General features: G+C 45.7%; 2 protein-coding genes across 5 annotated transcripts; both read left to right on the forward strand.

Annotated features, from left to right (window-relative positions):
- The first annotated feature begins 456 nt into the window (after nt 1–456).
- On the forward strand, nt 457–4,201 carry asb14b (ankyrin repeat and SOCS box containing 14b). 3 transcript variants are annotated; one of them, XM_075475707.1, is made up of 10 exons: nt 457–546; nt 998–1,158; nt 1,261–1,313; nt 1,395–1,526; nt 1,622–1,780; nt 1,895–2,140; nt 2,404–2,572; nt 2,658–3,192; nt 3,302–3,455; nt 3,549–4,201. In XM_075475707.1, exons 2-10 carry the CDS (start codon nt 1,034–1,036, stop codon nt 3,725–3,727), a joined length of 1,752 nt encoding a protein of 583 aa, XP_075331822.1. In that variant the 5' UTR covers nt 457–546; nt 998–1,033; the 3' UTR covers nt 3,728–4,201. The 3 variants fall into 3 exon arrangements, with proteins under 3 accessions (XP_075331822.1, XP_075331823.1, XP_075331824.1); XM_075475708.1 differs by having other exon boundaries at nt 2,455–2,572; XM_075475709.1 differs by lacking the exon at nt 457–546 and having other exon boundaries at nt 1,031–1,118.
- Nucleotides 4,202–6,153: 1,952 nt separating this feature from the next.
- On the forward strand, nt 6,154–19,640 carry tasorb (transcription activation suppressor b). 2 transcript variants are annotated; one of them, XM_075474698.1, is made up of 23 exons: nt 6,154–6,577; nt 7,872–8,017; nt 8,213–8,305; nt 8,415–8,487; nt 8,690–8,781; nt 8,902–9,036; nt 9,143–9,267; nt 9,371–9,402; nt 9,646–9,751; nt 9,992–10,095; nt 10,273–10,382; nt 10,792–10,864; nt 10,995–11,069; nt 11,324–12,157; nt 12,597–12,889; nt 12,988–13,090; nt 13,195–14,039; nt 14,704–14,826; nt 15,521–15,680; nt 16,878–16,986; nt 17,109–17,287; nt 17,462–17,596; nt 17,723–19,640. In XM_075474698.1, the coding sequence occupies exons 1-23, from the start codon at nt 6,274–6,276 to the stop codon at nt 18,961–18,963; spliced, it is 5,490 nt and encodes a 1,829-aa protein (XP_075330813.1). In that variant the 5' UTR covers nt 6,154–6,273; the 3' UTR covers nt 18,964–19,640. The 2 variants fall into 2 exon arrangements, with proteins under 2 accessions (XP_075330813.1, XP_075330812.1); XM_075474697.1 differs by having other exon boundaries at nt 17,720–19,639.
- Nucleotides 19,641–22,066: the final 2,426 nt, after the last annotated feature.

The following is a 22,066-nucleotide window of genomic DNA, read 5'->3' on the forward strand; positions in this document are numbered from 1 at the left end:
ATACCTTTCAGTGTGAATGTTCTTTAGCTTTACTGTCTGCAGTTGCTTTTGTCCCCCTTTTGTTCCATTTGTCACTATTTTGTCCTCTTCTTTTACCTTTTTTTTAACATGGAGTAACAATGGGGTGAATAATTAAAATAAAATAAAAAATAATGATCTAACATTAAAGCATTGTAATATTTCAAACATTTTTATGTCAAGTAGAAGTTTGATAATGCTGGACATCATCCATATATAATCAAGGGTCGTATTTGTAATACTTTCAGGCAAATATTAATAAATGTTCTGAAGATGTGCACAACACTATCGGTCACAAATTGTGTGATCGGTGTTCCCACAGTGCTCCAACTGTGTGTGTGTATGAGCTGGCAGGTGTTAGTTACAGTGTTTAGTGGGTCAAAGCTAGGTGCTAGTTGTGAAGACCCCGTGATCTGATATATTAATAGAAGAGGAACTATAAATAACTGCAGTATGTGTGTGTGCAGAGCAGCCCACTGGCTATACTGGTGTGAAAACTGCCAAGGGACTACAGTCATTTTACTTAAGGTAAAATTTATAATCATGTAAACAGTTACTTACAGATTTTAGTGTCAAATGCTGTGTTGTTCAACATCAGATGTCTTCCTGTTGACTTTTTTAGTTTTTCTGACATTTCTACCGCTACCTTAAGATTAATGTGTATGGAAAAGTCCACAGCTGTCATTTGTGTGGTATATATCTTCATGCTTAAATCTGATCATGCTGAGAGAGAATTGCCGTTAATTCTCCATTGAGCATGCAGAGCATATGCTTGTAAAGTTAAACAAAAACCTTGCACATAAAAGGATTGATAGGAATAGTTTTATTCAAAATCCTGAAGGCATTTTGAAACCAAAGAAATATGGACTGTCACTGTTCCTGGTTAACTGTAGAGTGTCCCGTACTGCAGCTGGAATGTAAGTTCCACAGGTCCCAGATTTAATGGTCTTATTTGCCTTTTGGATGTTTCTCCTCATAGCTACTCCCTCCACACAGACCTTTTTTGGACTAACAGATGAGCACACAAACAGAAGACGAGTTTGATCGGTCGGAGGACGACTTGGATGAAGATGAGGCAACGCAATATATAATTGAACAAAGTCTGATTGAATATAGAAAACTTAAAGGACTGAATCCACGGTTAAAACCTATCAAGCTCTTATTAAAATATATATTTCTGTTCTTTGTTTATGCATTGTTCGTTGTGTGAATTCTTATTCTGTAAAATGACTTCCCAACTAGAGATCTGAAACCCAGTGAAGACCCTGATGAGATTTTTAAAGCTATCAAGGCGGGTAAGGTGTCATTTTTACGTCTCCAGGATGATTCAGACAGTTGTGAAAATTCTGTCATAAAATCCTGTTTTTTATATTTAGGTGATGAGGGAGCACTGAACAGACTAGCTATGCAACCTGAGACTCTGTCCAGAGTTGATGAACGAGGATGGATCCCCCTGCACGAAGCTGCGGTTCAGGAGAAAAAAAGAATACTAGACATAATCTTTTCAGGTAAACAAAAAAAAAAAAGGTGAGAATGTGTCACTGTTAAGAGTCCTCATTTTTATTCTTGATAGATGATCCATGCCTGGTTGTTTGGGTTGCAGCGTCACCCCCAGGAGCAGCTCAATGTCGCACTCTAAAGGGTGAGACGCCTCTGTTTCTAGCTGTGGTCCATGGACTGAGAGAGAATGCTACATTCCTGTTACAGAATGGTTGTAGCCCAGATGTCCAGAATGATGAGCAGGATTCTCCATTAGTGGCAGGTATCTCAATCCATTTCAATCTAAAATACAATGCATTTTACAAACATATTCAACTAATTTACTGTATGTACTTAATTAACTCTTCTCTTTTCTCACCTGCTGCTTATCTCAAAGCTATTCTGAATGACCAGTATGACTTGGCCACACTTTTGCTTCGTTACAATGCCAATATAGACCAACCAGGGCCTATAAACCGGACAGCTCTACACGAGTCAGCCTTTTTAGGTTTGGAGAACTTTGTGTACCTGCTGTTAGAGTCAGGTGCCAACCTAAATGCGCTTGACATTAAAAAGAAAACTCCTCTGGCTCTGGCTGCACAGAATGGACATCTGAATGTGGTGGATGTCATGTTACAGAAAGGTAAATAAGTTGATTTATTCTCTCTCATTTGTGTTTCCTGGTGCACAACACAGACTGTAACACACATCATTTACACAGATGAGATGTGTCATCATCTATGTCCAGAATATTTATATTACTTTAATAATTCTAGAGATACAAGCGGCCCACACCCCAACCAGTGCATTAACACAATTTGGCTGCCTAAAGAGAAAGAAAATGCAATAAATAGAGGAAACTGACTGTTAAATGTTAGTTCTAATAGGGCCTGTTTTATTTTGTAGGAGCGTGTGTGTGGTCTGAATCAGATTCAGGAACCATTTTGTTTGATGCAGCTGCATCAGGAAACCCTGACATCATCTCCTTGCTGCTGGACCATGGAGCAGATCCCAACCTACCTCTTTACAGCGGGCACCTGCCAATTCACCGCGTGGCGTACCATGGACACAGATTGTGAGGAACATCAAAGTGGGCATTCACAATTTTTAAACAGAGTTTCAACTAATATCATGTTCTCACATCGAGTCTCTTCTGACAGGGGACTGGAAGTCCTCGTCCCAGTGACTAAGTTGCATGCTGTGAAGGAAAGTGGGATGAGTCCTCTCCATTCTGCGGCAGCTGGGGGACATGCCCATTGTGTGGAGATTCTACTCAAGGCTGGCTACGACCCAAACTTCATGCTGCACCCCAAAGTGCGCAACAGCTATGACGATGAGCGCAGGTCTGCCCTCTTTTTTGCCGTCTCCAATAATGATCTTCAGTGTACCCGCTTGCTGTTAGAGGCTGGAGCAATGGTAAACCAGGATCCTATAAACTGCTTGCAAGTGGCTCTTAGACAGGGCAACTACGAACTTATCAACACCCTGCTGAAATACGGGGCAAATGTCAACTACTACTCCCGTGTCAACACCACTCACTTCCCCTCAGCGCTACAGTACGCCTTGAAAGACGAGGTTATGCTGAGAATGATTCTGAACCATGGGTATGATGTTAAACGCTGCTTTGACTGTCCATACGGTGACAATTCCCATGACTATGCTCCTTGGACGACTTCAGTCATCAAAGACATGGTGGTGAGGCAAGCTTGTCCGAATGACAAAAGAAATAAATGAATTATTAAACTGGAAGCTCTCTTCAAGGTTTCTCTTTGACTGTCCCATGTCTTTCTTTGTCCCTCTCTAGTTCTGTGAGGTGATAACCGTGTCATGGCTGAGCCACTTATCTGCCCAGGTGGTGCGCATCATGCTGGACTACACCGACCATGTCTCCTTCTGCCCCAAACTTAAGGACACCTTGCAGGAGCAGACACAGTGGCCGGAAATCTGCCACATTCAAAGTAAGAACTGTGGCAATGCATCATAAGTTTTATTTGAACTTGTCAGAGCAGTCGTATACTTTATGTGCACTCACTGACTTGTTTGACTGACAGGAAACGCACGGAGCCTGAAGCACCTGTGTCGGTTGCGGATAAGGGAGCATCTCAGACTTCTGCGCTTGAGAGGCCCAGTTTTTATCAACTTCCTTCCTCTTCCTCCCAGGCTGAAAGATTACATTCGCTTCAAGGAATTTGATGTTTACAGCAGAGGCAGCGTGGTTAACCCCTCGTGAAGACATGTTGAAAGAAGTCACGGATATTGCTGTTATGGGAGGACAAATATGCGCCTAATAAGCTCCCATTAGCTTTCCACCTCTGTCATGCATTTTGTAAATTACAGCTTTTGTGTACTTTGTCTCGCAGTGTTGTTTGCAAAAAAACCAGTATGAAGGCTACTTCTGACATTTTGTAAAACAGTTCAATCATCAGCTTACAAACACTCTTACTTCGCATTCTTTTAAAGGTGGTTTAGCAACTGCCCTGAGGGAAACCTATTGCTGTTTTATGTTTTTCTTTTTATTAACTTGTTGGATTCAGTTGTTATGGCCCTGTGCTTTCTACCTCTTGCATCTTTTTATGTGAAACCTTGATATGAAATTGTTTCCATGCTGTCATCTAGGCCTTCCTGGCTGAATAAAGGAAATGAAATCAAATGGACTTGTAACGCTAATACCACTTTGTGAGGCTTCCTCGTCGTTGTGGTGACTTATTTGATTACATGGATTTTAGAGAAACAATTTTTGAAGTAGACAGCAGGGAATGATTAAAGGGATAATCCGGAGTAAAATGCACTTTAGGTCAATTTACGGGATGTTGGGAGTACATACGTTGAGTTGACATCAAAATCATTTAATTCTGATGTGTTTTGAGAATTTTGATTTGACCGTTTTCAGCCAAAAGTCGTTAGCCTGGAGGAGAGTGGGGCATATGGTATCGCCGCTACAAAACGCTATTTTTACACCTCTTCTACAGCTCCAAACAACATAACACTTACGTGGTAGTGAGTAGAGGGTCCCTAAATCCAAACAGAAGTGTCCCGAGGTCTTCATGTGGTCGGATAGAGAGTCCAGAATGAATTTAATCAAGCCAGTATCTTTCCGGAAATGCTTCTGCTGCAGCTGGCATCTTCAGCGTAAAGTCCGTATAGTAGAGAGCCGAGTGTGGAGTAACACGCTCTGGAAATTCACAATTTCGTTGCCGTTTTTTTTTACAAACATAGTCCAGTATTTCTTTCGAAAGCCAGGATAGGAACAAACACGCACCATAACTCCAAAAGTTTGCTCCGCTGTTTGTTCAACAATCTGCTCACACACCTCTCCTTCTTCTGTGATGGTCACTCCAGTCACGCAAAAGACGTCTTCCGTAAACAGGAGGCTAGGTCACGCGAGACGTAAGGTCACGTGACATTTTATAAAATTCCAACCTGTTAGTAAGCTAGGCTTTGCTGTTGCATACAACTTCATTTCACTTTCGAAAGAAATACTGTACTATGTTTGTAAAAAAAAATGGCAACGAAATTGTGAATTTCCAGAGCGTGTTACTCCACACTCGGCTCTCTACTATACGGACTTTACGCTGAAGATGCCAGCTGCAGCAGCAACATTTCCGGAAAGATACTGGCTTGATTAAATTCATTCTGGACTCTCTATCCGATCACATGAAGACCTCGGGACACTTCTGTTTGGATTTAGGGACCCTCTACTCACTACCACGTAAGTGTTATGTTGTTTGGAGCTGTAGAAGAGGTGTAAAAATAGCGTTTTGTAGCGGCGATACCATATGCCCCACTCTCCTCCAGGCTAACGACTTTTGGCTGAAAACGGTCAAATCAAAATTCTCAAAACACATCAGAATTAAATGATTTTGATGTCAACTCAACGTATGTACTCCCAACATCCCGTAAATTGACCTAAAGTGCATTTTACTCCGGATTATCCCTTTAACATGTACGGAGGAGCCACTGTCTCTTTGTCATCACCATGTGGTAGAATGGAGTATTACATGATGACAAGAGTGGAGTTTACTTACCAAATCAATGTGTTAGGCAATACGCCCTAAACCGCTGTTATAAAATGCAAACCGATGCATAGAAGTATTTGTATGCAAAAATAAATATTACTTGAATTGGGAATAGTGTCATTAGTGTCATGACAATATTTTAAATATTCGGCTGCAACCTATATGTTATTCTTAAAAGGCATGGTTAAATGTGAGAAATATTTAAACTTTTCACAAATCTCTCAAGTCCCATCACCTATGGAAGTTTTTCTATGCCATCAGAGTTTGAATATGAATTTCTAATATTGAATTTTTACAGCATCAAAATCAGACTTTGAATTTAAAAAACCAACAGTGGGAAAAAAAAATATTTCAACTTCAAAAAATACAGTGGAAAAAGAACCAGACTCAACATCTTCCACTGATTTTTTTTTTTAGAAATTGATTTTTTTTTCCACTGTTGGTTTTTTAAATTCAAAGTCTGATTTTGATTCTGTAAAAATTCAATATTACAAATTCATATTCAAACTGATGGCACAGAAAAACTTCCATATTCACCACTTCAGTTCTTGCATTACCACCATCACCCACTGGGTGGCGCGTATTCTCTCGTATGTAAACAGTGACGGTAGCGTTTTGCAGTGGTGGAGAAGAACGTGTACGTCATTTTCACAATGGCGGAGGCTGGGTGAGGAGGAGTGTGTGTGTGTGTGTGTGTGTGTAAAGCGGCGTCGGAATCGTCAGAGCTACATTACCCTTAATACGCGCACTGTGCCCGAAAATGGCTCTGAACCCCAACGCGGTGGGAAAGACGGACTCAGAATGTACCGAGACGGGGGATCCGCACCCGGAGGGTGGCGAACCCCAGAAGAATTCAGCCGCCACCTCGGCCACAGTCAACCAAAATGGCGATCAGCCTGGATGTGGAGACGGTGTAATGCCCGAACAAGAAGCCCCTGAACGGCGGAGGAGCATGCAGGCGGACGCCCGGAGCTGTAGCAGCTCTCCCTCGCCTGCCCAGAGACCGAGCGAAGAGCTACCACGGAGAAATTTCCAAATCCCGAGGAAGACAAGAGAACGGAAAGGTGGTGCCATATCGCTGCTATTTTGAACAGAGGCTGTCCTGTCTTTCATAATTCTGCTGCATGTTGCTAGCCTGTTAGCTAGCTGGTTGGTTCTGCTGGTGACGAGTTTATCAAGAAATGTTCACCGAGATCCCGGGTTCTGGTTAAATTACTGTCGTGCTGTGTAAGCACTCGGGTACTCTTGGTTGGTGTAGCGTCGTTTGCAGACATAACGCTGGCTTTGGTGGGTAGGCTCAGGTTACCAGATTACCAGCGGCCAGCAGCGTTGCAGAAGGCTCCTGAAAGCGGCACTTTTGAGGACTGTCCATCTGAAAGCACACCTTGTTTGGGTTCCACATGTTTTCACGGCACCGTAGTCTGACTGAATAGTCCTGAGCGTGCTGCAGCCATCACCTGACAACATGTGGGTGTCTCTTTGACCTCAGTGAAGGGCATGGTTTAATCCACCCCACCCGTCCATTCAAACTGTTCTCACAGCCGGCATGCCCGCCCCAGTCCCCCAACTTTCTGTCACTTCTATTTCAGAGCGCCCCTTAGACTGTACACTTCACTCCAGCTTCACTCATCTCAGGGATCACACGATGCAGGGTCCTGCACCCGCCCCTCTCTCAGAAATGAGGTCCACCTGAAAGTGTTACAGTTGCATCTACACGGGGAAAGCTCAGATAAAGTAGCCTGGTTTTCAAATTTAGTCTCTGACAAGCAGCCCATGTGCAATTATCATCTTCTCTCATTTGCTGTGAGGCTGACTTGGCTTTGTGATGCTCTTGTTGGCCTGCTTTCACCCTGTTGCCTCACAAAAGAGAGGGATGCGACCTGTCGACCCACAGCTAGACAGATGAAGCTCCACCCGGGTGGTGGTTTCACTCATTTGCATGTGTTTGGATGAACTAATGTGGAAATAAAGTCAGGTAAGAAGCTTGGTCACCTGTGCAGCAGGTTGTTGATGCAAGCGAATAGTCCTCTTAACTAATTCTTCACCCTCACACACTTTGGTAAACGTTTTGTCAGTCGCAGTCAGGGAATACGTCTGATGAACTGTTGTAAACCTCAGAGAGAGGGGGAAAAAAAGAGTATTCTTGTCTGCATGCCATCAGTTCACCTCACTTTCTTTTGTACGTCATGTGTTTGGTTTTAACGAAGAATCGTGCACTTTAGAGTTGACTTCAGTGCCACGTTGGCTTTTACGTGATGTTAGAAGTTTGACGCTCCCGCAGGTTAACATAAAAAGCTGCCGTCGATTCCTAATGCCAATACTCTGTGTGTGTGTGTGTGTGTGTGTGTGTGTGTTCAGGCTTGTACCAGTTTCTGCCCCCTGACAGTCGGGAGTTTGAGGACCTCGTAAAGATCATCTCCTCGTTTTACTTGGACGCGTCGTCACTGGGAACCTTCTCCTACTGCAAGGCCAGGCTTATTCACAACGAGCTGCTAGAGAAAGAGGTTGGTCGCCGCTCTTGTGTTTGAAATGATGCAAAAATCATTCACGATTCCGACCGTTAGCTGCAGTCTCCTCAGTCGAGATCTTAAGACGCACGATGGTTTTCAGCTTGCCGCTCTCCCCAAGTTGCACATTCTGGGTTGCTTCACGTTCAGACTGCTGTGTCTTATTTCCTGTCTGCTGCCCCTTTGTGCCAGTTCATCGAGAAGCGGAGAGAGATGAAACAGGAGGGACGGACCGAACAAGAGCTCACCGAGTCGTACTGCTTCCTTTTTCCAGACAAATCCAAGGTTGGCTGGCTTGCAAAGCCCCGCTTGCACGTGAAAGTTTATTTGAAAAGAGAAAGGTTGGATAGCGTGAATGGTTCCTTAATTTTGAACTTTGTTTGTCTGGATCTAGCTCCAGTGGATCTGCGAGAAGGGTCTGACTGTTGGACACTGCAGGATTACTACACTGGGGAATCCATCAATGGGTGAGCTGGTTTCTTCTATGTTGTCGTTTATGGGAAGCTGTGTTTGAGTTGTCTCAATAACTGGATATGTGGGGATTTTCTTGGCTTCATATATTGAAATGAAGAAAAGTAACTGTGAAAGAATGTATTAGTTACGAGCTTGTTCAAAGCTGAGAAGCCACTTGCAGAGAATTTCCATAATCTTTGTTGATTTTCATTGCAGGTGTTTACCTCTCCAAATACTCCGATTTGTTACAAATCAATCCCTTTGAAGTGGGCTCATTTGGAGACATGATCATTTTTAAAGTTATGAGGGTATGGCCATTATTGTTTTGTTGTTTGTTTGTTTGTTTGTTTTTTCCCCACGTTGTGTTGTTGACACCTTTTTTCGCAGCTTCTGGTGGACCTCATGGCATCTGATGTTTTCTTCCACAGGGGCGAATAAAGCACATCCACGAGAACATGCCAAAAAACACTATTGAACCTTCACCCAAGTTTGACTGTCACCTGTCCAAAAGTGCCAACAGGGTCACATCGTTGCTGTCTTACAGAGCTTTTGAGCTCACGCAGGTAAACGCTGGCTCCTTTTTTTTTTTTTTGGTGTGTATGTGTGTGCGTGCTCATGTTTCATGGTTTGTTGGGTGCCTTTCTCTGAAGTATCTCCGTGTCTCGGCAGCAATATTTTTTCGAGTTTGCGTTTGATGAGATCAAGGCGCGGCCCAGGCACGTGTGCCCCTACGCCGTGGTTTCCTTTCAGTACAAAGGCAAGGAGGCTGCGGCAACTCCCATGACTGCACACAGGTATGTTGTCCTGCAGGAGATGCTGAGGCACACGGAGGGTAATCACTGTGTCCTTTGCATAAACTGACAGGTTTTTTTTTTCTTTTGTTTCTTTGTTGCACAGGTTTAACACTATGTCCCCTGAAGGAAGTAGAGGTAAACTTTTTTTTTTATCCTATATTTGCCACGTTGGCCTACTGCCACGTTAACCAGTATCACAGTGTAACTGTCCGTAATGTAACTTTGACGGCTATACTGCTATTTAGTTGGTGAAGAGTTTATTGTTAATGCTCCGCCTCCACATTACGTTCAGCAGCCAATGCCAAAAGAAAACCCCATTGTGAGATGTTTAAGTTCTGCTTTCTCTTCGTTTCATGTTTCCTTTGAACGCTGTCGCAGGGAAGAGCTGCTACACCGTGTGGAGTGGTCCACTGGTGAACAAGGAAAAGGAGTTATTCCCGATCTGTTTACGATCCTTTTCGCGCCCCTACCTTCCTTTCAAACTGTGAGTGAAACCTCGAGTCTGTCGCAGTCCTGCTCCCATCTACAAAACTCCCACCGTGCTACAAGCATTTCCTCTGTTTAAGATTAAAGACCCTTTGGCCTCAAAAGATTTTTATACGCTGAACTTTAAACACGGCACACGTCTTGTAGATGAGGGGGTTAAATTGGAGTTTGCTTGTGCAATCAAGAGTTATCACGTGGGATTTGTTATGAATTGCTGCCTGTTTAACCTCTTCTGCAGGCCCGAGAAGTTGGAGATGAACCGGGGCATGCAGCTGGAGCAGGCGAAGAGAAAGATCCCCTCCTTGCTCTTTTCCTGGGACACCTACAGTGTATCGCGGGAAGGTCAGTCTCTTAGTGGGTCTCTTGATGAAATTGGAAACAAACCCTGGGCATGTGGGCAGCATGATGCACAGTTGCAGCTATCTTGAAATGTATCATTGAATGTAGGTAATATAAATAACTCCGCAGGTTATTTCAACCTACGTTTTTTTTTTTTTTTCCTTTCCTTTTTGTCTGCAGTGATGAAGTGTGGGATGTCCTGCAGCCTGTTTGAAGTGGCGGATGGAAAAGGCAAAGCAACCAGCGGCAGCCTGGCAGCGCTGGTCAGCAAGCTGGAGCGGGACCGGATGGTGAGTCGCATACCTGTGATGCTCAAAGTTCCCAGAGTCTTTTTTTTTTTTTTTTTTTTTTTTTTTTTTTTAGCGAAGCGCACGAAATTGATAAATTCTGTGAAACCTTCTGGGTGTGTGTGTGTGATTAAAAGCTCATGGGGGAGGGAACAAAAGCAACTGCTGATAAACAGCATTACTGTAAATGAATGTTCCACAAACTGGTTATTTCACAACAACTAATGTGGTGAAAACTTTCCTGTTGCGCTAATATTTGATACTTTCAGAAATTGAGTAAAATGCAATAAAAGTGCATTTTCACACATGAATAAGTGAAAAGGTGCCCAGCATCAGGCTGGTACTGCTCTCATTATGTGACGTGAAAACAGTCCCCGGTGCTTCTGATGCAGCGTTTGCTTTCCCCGTTCAGGTGCTGGTGAAGTCCTTGTTCGACAGGGGCTTCCTCTTCCTGTTGTCCTCAGCTCAGATGGGCGAGTCGAAAGGTGCCAGAAAGCTTTTCCTTTGACATCCCTCTCGTAATTTTCTGGTGTGTCAGTTGAACCACCTACTTGTTGCCTCTGGTGAGTGTTCCGCTTTTAAAACAAGGCTGCCGTTTTTCTTTTTTTCTTTTAGAGCGGCGGGGGCGGGTTGAGAAGAAGCTACAAGCATTATTCATCTTTCAAGAGTCCAGGATGGTTGTCAAGTATTGTAAGTAATATTCACTGTATCCATGTCCCGTTTCTGACTGAGCCAGAGTGCCAGCATCTGCATTAAAATTAAATCGTTTTGTTTGAGGACGGTTCATAGTTCTTATCTCCTCTCTGAAAGCTTCTCCTGTTTACAAAATCTAATTTCGAGGCTTTTTTTTTTTTTTTCTAAGTTACTCCAGTGTTAAATATTATTAAGATGCAAGCCTCTGCAGATTGGCACTGTGTGACTCTAACGTATGTCCTTCATCGTAGCATCGAGACTGTTTGAGGCAGAACCGCGGACGGTGGATCCCCAACCAGCTCTGCGGTCCTCCATGGAGTCTTTCATCCCTGCACTGCACTATGCTCTGTTCAAGTTGCGTCCAAACCCAGGCAAGGACCTGAGCTCTGGGGTGGAGCGCCAGGCCGCCGAGTACCTGACTCGCATGGATTCAGGAATGGTGCGGCCATTTCTTCTGCCTGACTATAAACACAACGTGGACGAAAGGTCGAGCCCTCTCCCTGTGCCAAGACCTAAATTTAACATGGATGCAGTGCTGCGGTCTTACATCCACAGCCCCTCTAACTACGTATTACCTCTGAGCAAAACGAAGGATATCATTGAACGAATACGGAACCCTGTCCCTATACCCGCACCTACCCCTGCTCCGGCCCCAGTGGAATACAGCCCCGTTTCGGACTGGGGGGGCTCAGACAGGGGCTCGGACAGAGCAGACAGACCCGCAGAAAGGCTCTCTCAGGAGAGGACAGCCCAGGAGAAGCCGTCCCCTGACAGCAGCAAGCAAAGGCCTGGGTTGGCCCATTCCAACGGTGCCCAGTTGCAGCCCAAGTCCCTGGTTGAGCCCCAGCCTCATCCCCACAAGGTGCGTCTGTCCCAAAACGAGTACGATAAAGACAAGATGAAACAGCTCCTGAAGCTGATCCAGCTACATAAGAAAGCACTTGTGAAGGATCCTGGGAAGGATCGGGGAGAGGACGGAGCCTGGGACGCAAACAGTCTAAAAAGGAAATTTGAAGGAGATGAAAGAGGAGGCGTGAACAAACACCAGCGCACGGATCATTTGAGCAACGGGGAACCCAGCAGAGGTGAGTTGAGCAGCACCTACTCGTATATTTTAATAGAAATTTATTTCTATTTGCCAAGAATTTCTCCGCATTGCCTTCGGGGTTAAGTCCACCAGAGGGATGAATATTTTATTTTCCTTTCAACACAGTCTGATTAGCTCTCAGTAATTGAATAACTTGCAATCATTTTTAAACAGTTTAATTTTGAGATACTTGTGTTTTTGTTGCTAACACTGGTTGCTATTCATACTCTATTCATCAGTGCTACTTCCAGAGTTGTTAAGCCTGTTCCTGGAAAATGTGACATATTTGAAATGGCAGTTTATTTTCAAGAATACACACACTTCTGAACATTTCTGTCCCCAAAAAATGGGGAAAAAAAGAACATTACAGATTAGACATTACAGTACATAGATAAAGCAAATTTAGCGAATGCCTCCAATTTTCTGTGTCCTGTCAGTGGCCCCGGCAGACGACCTTGGAGATGAGGTTGGACAGAACGACAGTCTGACGGCAGTGATGGAAAGCATGGGCATGTATGACACTGACCTGAGGGCCTGCGGCAACACCAACGCCTCCGCAGTCAACGAGACCCAGCGCCTTCTCAAAATCCTCCTGGCCACGCTCAACAAAGCCGTGGCTCAGGGTTCTGCGCCGGCGAACCACGGGGAATCCTCAACGGGTTCAGCGAGAGCGGACTCTGTCCCGCCCGACTCCGCAAACGAGCCAGCATCACAAACAAACTACACAGAGGTGAGACGCAAGCAGTTGGTTCGAGGGTTGTGTGAATATTTTGCCCTGAAAGCTTGGTTCCAGATCTAAAAGAACATCTCCTTGTGTTTTCTGCTCAGGAGGATATGGACTGCAGCCCCAGTAGTCCATTCAGCATTGGCTCCCCACCAGAGCAAGCGCCCCCCTCAGACATCCTACCCGGGGATATCCCCACCAATGAAGGTACCTCAGAGTGTTTAGTTTTCACAGGCTTTTCCCTTGTAGGCATATTTGGACGAGGTTAACAAGGCATCACTGTGACAGATTTCCTGTCTGCTTTCCTCCAGACAAAGCGCAGCCTTTTCCTGAGCCAAAGGCTGAGCCGGAGGCCGTGCCAGCCACAGAAAGCCACCCAGAGCCGAGGACGCCTGCAGTCCTGGAAGTAAAAAAGGCAACTGCGCCCACTGTAACGGTCGTAGAAGAGGTTCCCTTCAGGCCCTCCATCAGCCTGGATACCATCATAAACCAGGAACTGCACAGCCTCACCTCTGACATTAAGAACATCATGCAGACTCGGCACATCTGCTACGCCTCGCAGCTGCCCCCGCGGTTACCCTTACGCAACTGCTGGCAGCCCAACAGCTGCTTCTCAGACTTTGTTGGACCCTACGTCTCCCCCGTCTCCATGCAGGGGTATGTCGAAGCACTGTGTGAGAAGATGGACAAGCTGATCCCAGCTCCACCTGCTCCCTCCGAGGTCACCTCCCCACCCCCCCCAGTGACAACATCTAATCTTACAAGCCCACCCCCTGCGCCCGTCCACGCTTCCAAAACTAAAGCAGAGCCCTCGCTTTCAAAGGGCACCGCTTTTTCTCAAAGCGGTAAAACGGGCAGCAACAAAGAGACACCACCCGCTAAGACTAAAACGGAAGCTTCATCAGCGGAGTTGGGGGGAGACGTTTATTCTCCCTCTCACGTCACACCAGACTCTCCAGAGCGCAACTCTCAAAACCCCGGCTCTGCTCCTGGCAGCGGGTCCACCCTGCTGGCAGGCAGCCTCATAGGTCAGCTGAAACCCGAGGTTTTCAGCAGCTTGGTGGAGATTTTTAAAGATGTCACCAAGAACACCGTTAAATTCTACATCTACTCTGGGGACGAGGGGGAGGAGAGCACCGTCTGCAAGGAGATCAAGGTACAGTACCAGGTGCCAGTGTGGCCCTATTGATTGACTGTTTGCCTTCTATTATCACAGTTGCAGTTGATAATTGTTTTGTTTTTGAAATGCCAAAAAAAGCTAACAAAGGTGATGTTCAAATTGATTGTGTTATTTAGTAGAAAGTCAAAGTCAATCAAATAATAAAGTCTTAGTCTTTAAACCGGAACCGCTCTAGATAAACTAGAAGAAAAAATTGCCTTGGGAGCTGCGTGAAACTGTTGGTAGTTTAGTGATTGGCTCATTGTTTTGGCTTCTTTGCTGTTAAGATTTGCTTCATTTCACTGGTTGGGTTAAACAAGCCAGGAGAAATTGTTAGTTTCTCTTAATCCCAGTTTTTCTAGGAATAGATATGCCAATTTATCTGGACTGCAATTGTAAGAGTAACTGAATATAAGCACCCGTAGTCCTAATGTTGTCATTACAGCGTGTTTACACTAATTTTGTCCTGTTTTTTTTTGTTCTTTTCTTTAAATGAAGTTTAGATGAGGAAAAATGCACATCATTAGTGAGACTGTGCAGAGCAGTAGCCCCCCCCCCCATGGTTCCGGACTCGGTGCTTAGCTTTCTTGTATGTGTAAGAGAGGGGGAAACATTCCTCTCTCCATCTCTAACAATTGTGTCTTTCCCTTCTGTCACAAAGGAGTACTTGAAAAGTCTCGGCAACAGTGAGTGCAGCCCGCAGACATTTCTAGAAAACAGCAGCAGTTTGGATAAGCTCCTCATCATCATCAGGAATGAGGACATCGCTGCACATGTGCACAAGGTACAGTCGCCCCGTTTCTCTCCTCTCCAGTCTATAGCTCAGGCAGTCATTGAACACAAATGCCTTTTTTTTCAGGTTATTTCCATATTTTGTCCAGTTCTCTATAGTGAAGCCGTTTTGGCCACTAAAGGCGAACGAGCAGTGACGAGAAAAAGAAATCGGTATATGCTTTGATAATCCTTCATAACGGCACCAGTACTTTAAGGCGCACTCGCCCACAATTTTTCAAGACTCTTGGCAGGTCTGTTGTTCAAGCATCTTTAGGGGCTTTTTTTCTTTGATTTAGCCTCTCGGTTAGCTCTGCGGCTGAGTATAATTGTTTCCTGAATCGATGATGTTTGGATCAGACCTCTGTGGGGGCCATAGTATTGGTAATAGGAGTCATGTTCGAGCTACTGCTACAGAATGCTCTTTATAGCTCTTTTAGAATATATTGTTCACGTTAATGGCTTCATCAGTCTGATAAAGTGATGGGATGCAGTCATTCACACACTGTCCACTTTTCTGTTAATGTGTGTATACATGGAATTAATCATATGCTTTCCTGATAGGTTGGGATAAGAGTCTTTAAATCTTGGGTGACGAAAACGTTTGCACAAATAAAGAACATTAGACGAATAGATGTGACAGTTATGTTCTGCTCGTGACTAAAGTTTAAATATGAAAGTATGAATGCCCTCTTGTTGCCGTGCAGATTCCGGCTCTGGTGTCTCTGAAGAAACTGCCCTCTGTAAGCTTTGCCGGTGTGGACACTCTGGACGACGTCAAGAACCACACGTACAACGAGCTGTTTGTGTCAGGAGGCTTCATGGTGTCCGATGAGTTCGTCCTCAACCCAGACCTCATCACACAGGGTGAGTTTTCCTTTTCTCTGCAGGATCGCCCGAGGCGTCTTTGATTAATGTTCCGAAAGTTACAACTGTGCGGACATTAATTCAGCTCCAGAGTTACAGTTTAGCCCTGTCGTCAGCCCCAAAATCATATTCGTGCAAATTAACAAAGCTTAAGAAAAATAATAATAAATGGATCAAGCCTTCTTCTGTCATAACAAAGGAAGAGCATAATTAGTATGGGATATAATGTTGCTGTCCTCCCCAGTCTGCAACAGAAATACGAGTTGGTTAAACACATTTTATGAAAAATGTCTCTCGGGTCTCATGATGTTCCACAGAGCTGTGGTCCTCCCACCACATTAATACCCAACGTTGTAAACCTGGTGGAATGTGGGACAGATGACGTCTCAAACTACCAGCAATATTTTCCAGCATTTTAATTTGGATCACAAGAACAGTGTGTGTCAGATCAAAGTACAGTTTAAACAGTCGTGGCGGCACATCGTGGATGTGAACTTGAGAAGAGGCCTCACTGTCGTGATCCTTAAACCGCGTCAGTTCAGCAGCTCAGTTTTGCCTGTTGATGGAACTTAAGTCACAAGGAAATTTTCTTGTCACAAGCTGAAAACAATTGCATTGTTTTCTGTTTGATTTGTTTGAAAAATGCATGAAATTTGTAAAACCATGTTTGGCTACAGTGGACCTGTAGCCAAACGTGTCCACTGCTTTCGTTATATCGTCGTCAACGAACCTTTGTCGTTTTTTTTTTCGAAATGTGTATCGAGGCAGGTGTGACAGAGGTGGAGCTGGATGTAGCCTAAGATGTTAAAAATGCAGAACACATATTTCTACTGTCAGATCATCAGAGATTATTTTAAGGTTGACTCACAATGACACCTGAAATGCATTCTTTGTGTTAAAGCCATCTGCTACACGAGTACCGGCTCGCATGCCCATTCGGCTCACTGTTGAGCAGTCTGCAGCAGTTTTATCAGCACGCAGTCTTTGCTCTTTTCTTTTTGCCCTTTAAACTGCTTTGTTTTAGCAGAAGTACGATGACACAAAAGCAAGTTTTTAAGATGATGTATTTACAACAAAAAAAAATAAAGTGTTCCTAGATGGACTTGCGCCCTTTGGAACCTACGACGGGACTCGTGAGTCATGTGAGTCGCCTGTTTGGCCTCTGACACATCTCTGTTTGTTGCTTCCTTTCTTCAGACCGTTTGCAGGGGCTGCTCAAGTTCCTGGAGGAGCAGAGCACCCCTGAACACCCCTGGCAGTGGAAGGTGCACTGCAAGTCCCAGAAGAAGCTTAAAGAGCTCGGAAGGTCAGTATCTGAGTAGATCGTCCCAAATAGTAGCAATCGCTCCAGAATATTCTGCCATAGTAGGGTTTGAAGATATGTCTCAACATAGTGTGCCCCCCCCCATTTGGTGTTTTCTCTTTAAGGTTAAATACTAATGCCATGGGACTGTTAAACCTTCTGACTGCCTATCAGAAGAAGCATCTGGTGGAGTTCCTCCCATATCACGAGTGTGACACACAGTCGCGTCAGGCTCCGGACCTGGAATGCCTCATCAAACTGCAAGCTCAGCACACACAACAGCGGCACCTTATCTTCCTCACAGGTAGGATCTTTAGACCCATCAGTTAACTATATATGTTATTGTTCTCATTTTCTTTCCTTGATCCCTTTTAGCTCAACAAATTCTGTCCATGATGAGAATAATAAAACGTTTACTGTTGTATTTACTCCTCACTCATTAGATGTGTTGTTTTTATTTTGTTTGCTCTTTAAACAGAGAGGCCATTTGAAATGTTCCTGCAGTATTCCAGAAATGGAATAGTGATAGCGAGCATCGATGATGTTATGAGCGGTTTTCACAGTCTGATAGGATCCATTAATCAGAATGAGCTTCCAACACCACCATCGACTGGTGAGTGGAATCAACAGGAACATTATCCAACAAAAAGAATCTCTGGATATCACTGTTCATTTGTTGATGATATCTTTGTTTCTGCCTTTCTGTTTCTCCTGCTGCTCTCTCCTGCTCTCCTAGTAGTGAATGATGAGTGCGTGGAAGAGGAGGACATGTCATTAGACTCTGATGATGGCGAGCAACCAGCCGCATCAGATCCCTCGCCACAGATTGAAGAGGTTGAGAAGGAGAAGCCTCCGCTGCCGCCCCCACCGGAGATGGAGGAGTTCCGTCCTCCACTCCCAGACCAGCAGGCCACCCTTGAGAATACTCCAACGCTGTCTGACTGCAATGCGCTCAAAACGGCCATCTCTCAGTTCAAAGCTACCAACCAGATTGGCCTCGGCTCTTCGGACATTGGCAGCTTGTCACCAGGAGGTTTTCCTGTAAATCCCCACCAGAGCTTCCTGTGTCCCTCTGCCCCGTGGTCATCCTACACTGGTTCTTCTAGCTATACGGCCTCCCCGGCGTACCCCGCCTCCCCCTGCAGCAGTACCCAGGAGCAGGAGTACCGTCCCCTGACCACGGCTTCTTCTGCAGTTCCAACCCCGCCTGTCATGGCCATAGCGGGACCTCTAGCCAACCTGGCTTCCCTCCCCTTGGAGGTCAAACCTCCCCCTCCGCTTCACCTCATGATGCTGGGTCGGACATATGGGTCGGACGCTGGAGGAACTGGGGCTGCTGGGACATCTCCGCGCACCACAGCCCTCCACAGTGTCACAGCCCAGCCTGGTTTCATGGCTGGTATTCCTAAAAATGCAAGTGCACCCCCCACACAGCAAGACAGGACACTCTGTGGACACGGGGAGGCTGTATGGGGGGTAGCAGGGACCAGCACTTGTGAGACTGCCAGCAGCCAAGGTGTGGTCACATCTGCACCAGTGGACCCCAGTGTTCTCTCTAAAACTGGGGAAATGCATTTAGGCGGCACCCCTGGTAGTCAGGGGGGCAGAACTCAGGTGAATTGCTCTGACAGCCACCGAGCTTCGGTGGGTATTCCCACACTACCCACCAGGGGAGGCCCTGTTCTCAGACCGAAGCTGCCTCCCCATCCAATGGGAGGTGGGGGATATGGTAGTATAGGTGGCATCCCCGGACAGATGGGCCATGGGCCTATGCGGGGTGCTTTGGGTCCTGGTTCTTTAGGGAGCTACCGAGGCAGAGGAGTCCCTCCTTTAGGACTTTGGCCTCGGCCTGGACGAGGACATGAACTGAGGGATGGGACTGGAGGTGGGCCCTGCTCCTGGGGTTACCCAGCAGGCAGGGGTGGGCCACAGAATTACTACACAGACTACACATACACTCACAATTATGCCCCTGAATAGACAATCAACACGATCAAAAGGGCAATGCAAACGGCATAAACCAGAGACTATTAGAGCTGTCTGAATGTATATATTTCCTTGTCATAAATTGAATAAACATTGATTTAAGTCGGTAAAATAAGGATCCTGGTTTTCTACATTAATAAAAATTGATACGGGCAGTGCCGAGTGTCCTACTGTTGTGTAAGCTGTCTGTACACTCTTTCCATGTGAGCTATTTGAGACCCTGTTCAAACCACTATATTTATATTTGCCAACAAATGTTAATGGCCTTCCAGCTTCTCAGAATTGATCATGTTATTTCTGTTTGTTGCAGTTTTGAAACGGTTTGTGAACATGGGGAATGGCTGATATTTTTTTAAGGAAAAAAAAAAAAACCATGTGAATGAAATTTCACTTTTGCTGTTGGTTTTCTTTTTCTTTCTTTTTTATTTTACATATTTGGTTGTCCAAAATTCTATTAAAATAAAACATTTCAAATATTGTTTGTGTTATGAGTTTGACGGCGTCAAGCAAAACATTAAAAAGAAGGAAAAACAAATGTCAGATGTCTCGCTGTCATTTCACAAAAAAGAAAAAAAAAGCCACCCAGTCCAATTAGCTGTAGGAGAATGATGATGATTGTTCAACTCCAAGAAGAAGAATAGAATAAAGAGTAATGTGAGCAAAACTAGATGAAATCGGTGAATACGGACATAATTGATCAAAGGATCTTATTGTGCAGATGAAAGGCATTTTTTTTACAGTGTTCTGGAAAGTATTTGTGATCGTGATAGAAGCACTGCAGCCCAATCGCAGTCCTTCTGCAATGTGAATTGTGTGTTGAACGGTTTGTTGCAAATGCAGCACTTTAAAGTGTTGAGGCCCCACGCTGAGTGTATTTGGCTCTTTAAATCTACCACAACTGCAACAGTCAGGAGGGCTGCTGCTCTCCCTGTGAGGGCAGTTCCAATGAAGACTCTCTGTCCGATGCTTGCTCCTTGGCTCAGTATGTCAAGCCGGTTGTTACAAATTTAGGGGTCAAGATGGATGCTGGTCTTAAGCTGGAAGCTCATATTAGAGCTGTTGTAAAATCCAGCTTTTTTTCACTTAAGGCAGCTAGCCAAAGTTAAACCCATTCTTCCTAGACCGCACTTTGAAACAGCAATCCATGCATTTGTGACCTCACGGCTGGATTACTGTAATGCACTATATATAGGCGTCAGTGATTCATGCATTTCCCAGCTTCAGAGGGTTCAGAATGCTGCTGCACGACTTTTAACAGGTACACGAAAATCTGACCATATTTCCCCTGTTTTAGTTTCTTTACACTGGTTGCCAGTATATTTTAGGATTCATTTTAAAATCCTTTTATTTGCTTTTAAAGCTCTTAATGGCCTTGCCCCTCCTTACCTGTCTGAGCTGCTACATTCCTACACACCCTCCCGTTCTCTCAGGTCAGCTGACCAGTTGTTTCTCAGGGTCCCAAAGACAAAGCGCAAGCTCAGAGGGGACCGTGCTTTTTCTGTGGCAGCTCCCAAGCTATGGAATGACCTTCCTTTGGACATAAGACAGGCCTCTTCACTTGTTGTTTTTAAATCCCAACTTAAGACCCATCTTTTTTCTTTGGCTTTTGGCACAATCTGAGATGTTTGACTTCGTTTTATTGTGTTTACATTTTAATTACTTTAGTACTGCTTTTATATTTGACCCTTTTATTTTATGATTGTGTATAGCACTTTGGTCCTGTGGGTGTTTTAAGTGCTTTATAAATAAAGTTGGTATGGTATGGTAGGGCGTCCATCCATCCATTATCTTCCGCTGGTCCGGGGATCGGGTCGCGGGGGCAGCAGCTTGAGCAGAGAAACCCAGACGTCCCTGTCCCCGGCCACTTCCTCCAGCTCTTCTGGGGGGACCCCGAGGCGTTCCCAGGCCAGCCGAGATAGTCTCTCTAACGTGTCCTGGGTCTTCCCCGGGGCCTCCTCCCAGTGGGACGGGCCTGGAACACCTCACCGGGGAGGCGTCCAGGAGGCATTCTCACCAGATGCCCGAGCCACCTCATCTGACTCCTCTCGATGCGGAGGAGCAGCGGTTCTACTCCGAGCCCCTCCCGGATGACCGAGCTTCTCACCCTATCTCTAAGGGAGAGCCCGGACACCCTGCGGAGGAAACTCATTTCGGCCGCTTGTATTCGCGATCTCGTTCTTTCGGTCTCTACCTACAGCTCGTGACCATAGGTGAGGGTAGGAACATTGATTGACCGGTAAATCGAGAGCTTCGCCTTCTGGCTCAGCTCCTTCTTCACCACGACGGGCCGGTGCAGAGCCCGCATCACTGCAGACGCCGCACCGATTCGTCTGTCAATCTCCTGCTCCATTCATCCCTCACTCGTGAACAAGACCCCGAGATACTTGAACTCCTCCACTTGGGGAAGGATCTCTTTCCACAGGCCTCCCCTTGAGCTGTCACCTTACCGTGGTGGGGGGGTTTGCGTGCCCCAATGAGTCTGGGAGCTATGTTGTCTGGGGCTTTAATCCCCTGGTAGGGTCACCCATGGCAAACAGATCCTAGATGAGGGACCAGACAAAGAACAGCTCATAAAACCCCTATGATGAATAATACTTTTGGACACCGTGTTCCCTTGCCCGGACTTGGGTCACCGGGGCCTCCCCCTGGAGCCAGGCCCAGGGGTGGGGCCCGCCGGCGAGCGCCTGGTGGCCGGGTCTGTGCCCGTGGGGCTCGGTCAGGCACAGCCCGAAGAAATTACACGGGTCCCCCTTCTGACGGGCTCACCACCCGTGGGAGGGGGTTAAGGAGGTCGGGTGCTTTGTGAGCTGGGCGGCAGCCAAAGGCAGGGACCTTGGCGGTCTGATCCTCGGCTACTGAAGCTGGCTCTTGGGACGTGGAACGTCACCTCTCTGCTGGGGAAGGAGCCTGAGCTGGTGTGCGAGGCTGAGCGGTTCCGGCTAGATATAGTCGGACTCACCTCAACGCATGGCTTGGGCTCCGGAACCAGCCTCCTGTGAGGGCGTAATCTAGCAAATTCAGTAGCTCAGCTGAGTAGCTCCTTGAAACAAACACCAGAGGGCGCCTTTCACCTTAATGTGAGAAACAGGTTTGTATT

The sequence above is a fragment of the Odontesthes bonariensis genome, chromosome 10 (assembly GCF_027942865.1).
Source record: "Odontesthes bonariensis isolate fOdoBon6 chromosome 10, fOdoBon6.hap1, whole genome shotgun sequence".
Lineage (NCBI taxonomy): Eukaryota > Metazoa > Chordata > Actinopteri > Atheriniformes > Atherinopsidae > Odontesthes > Odontesthes bonariensis.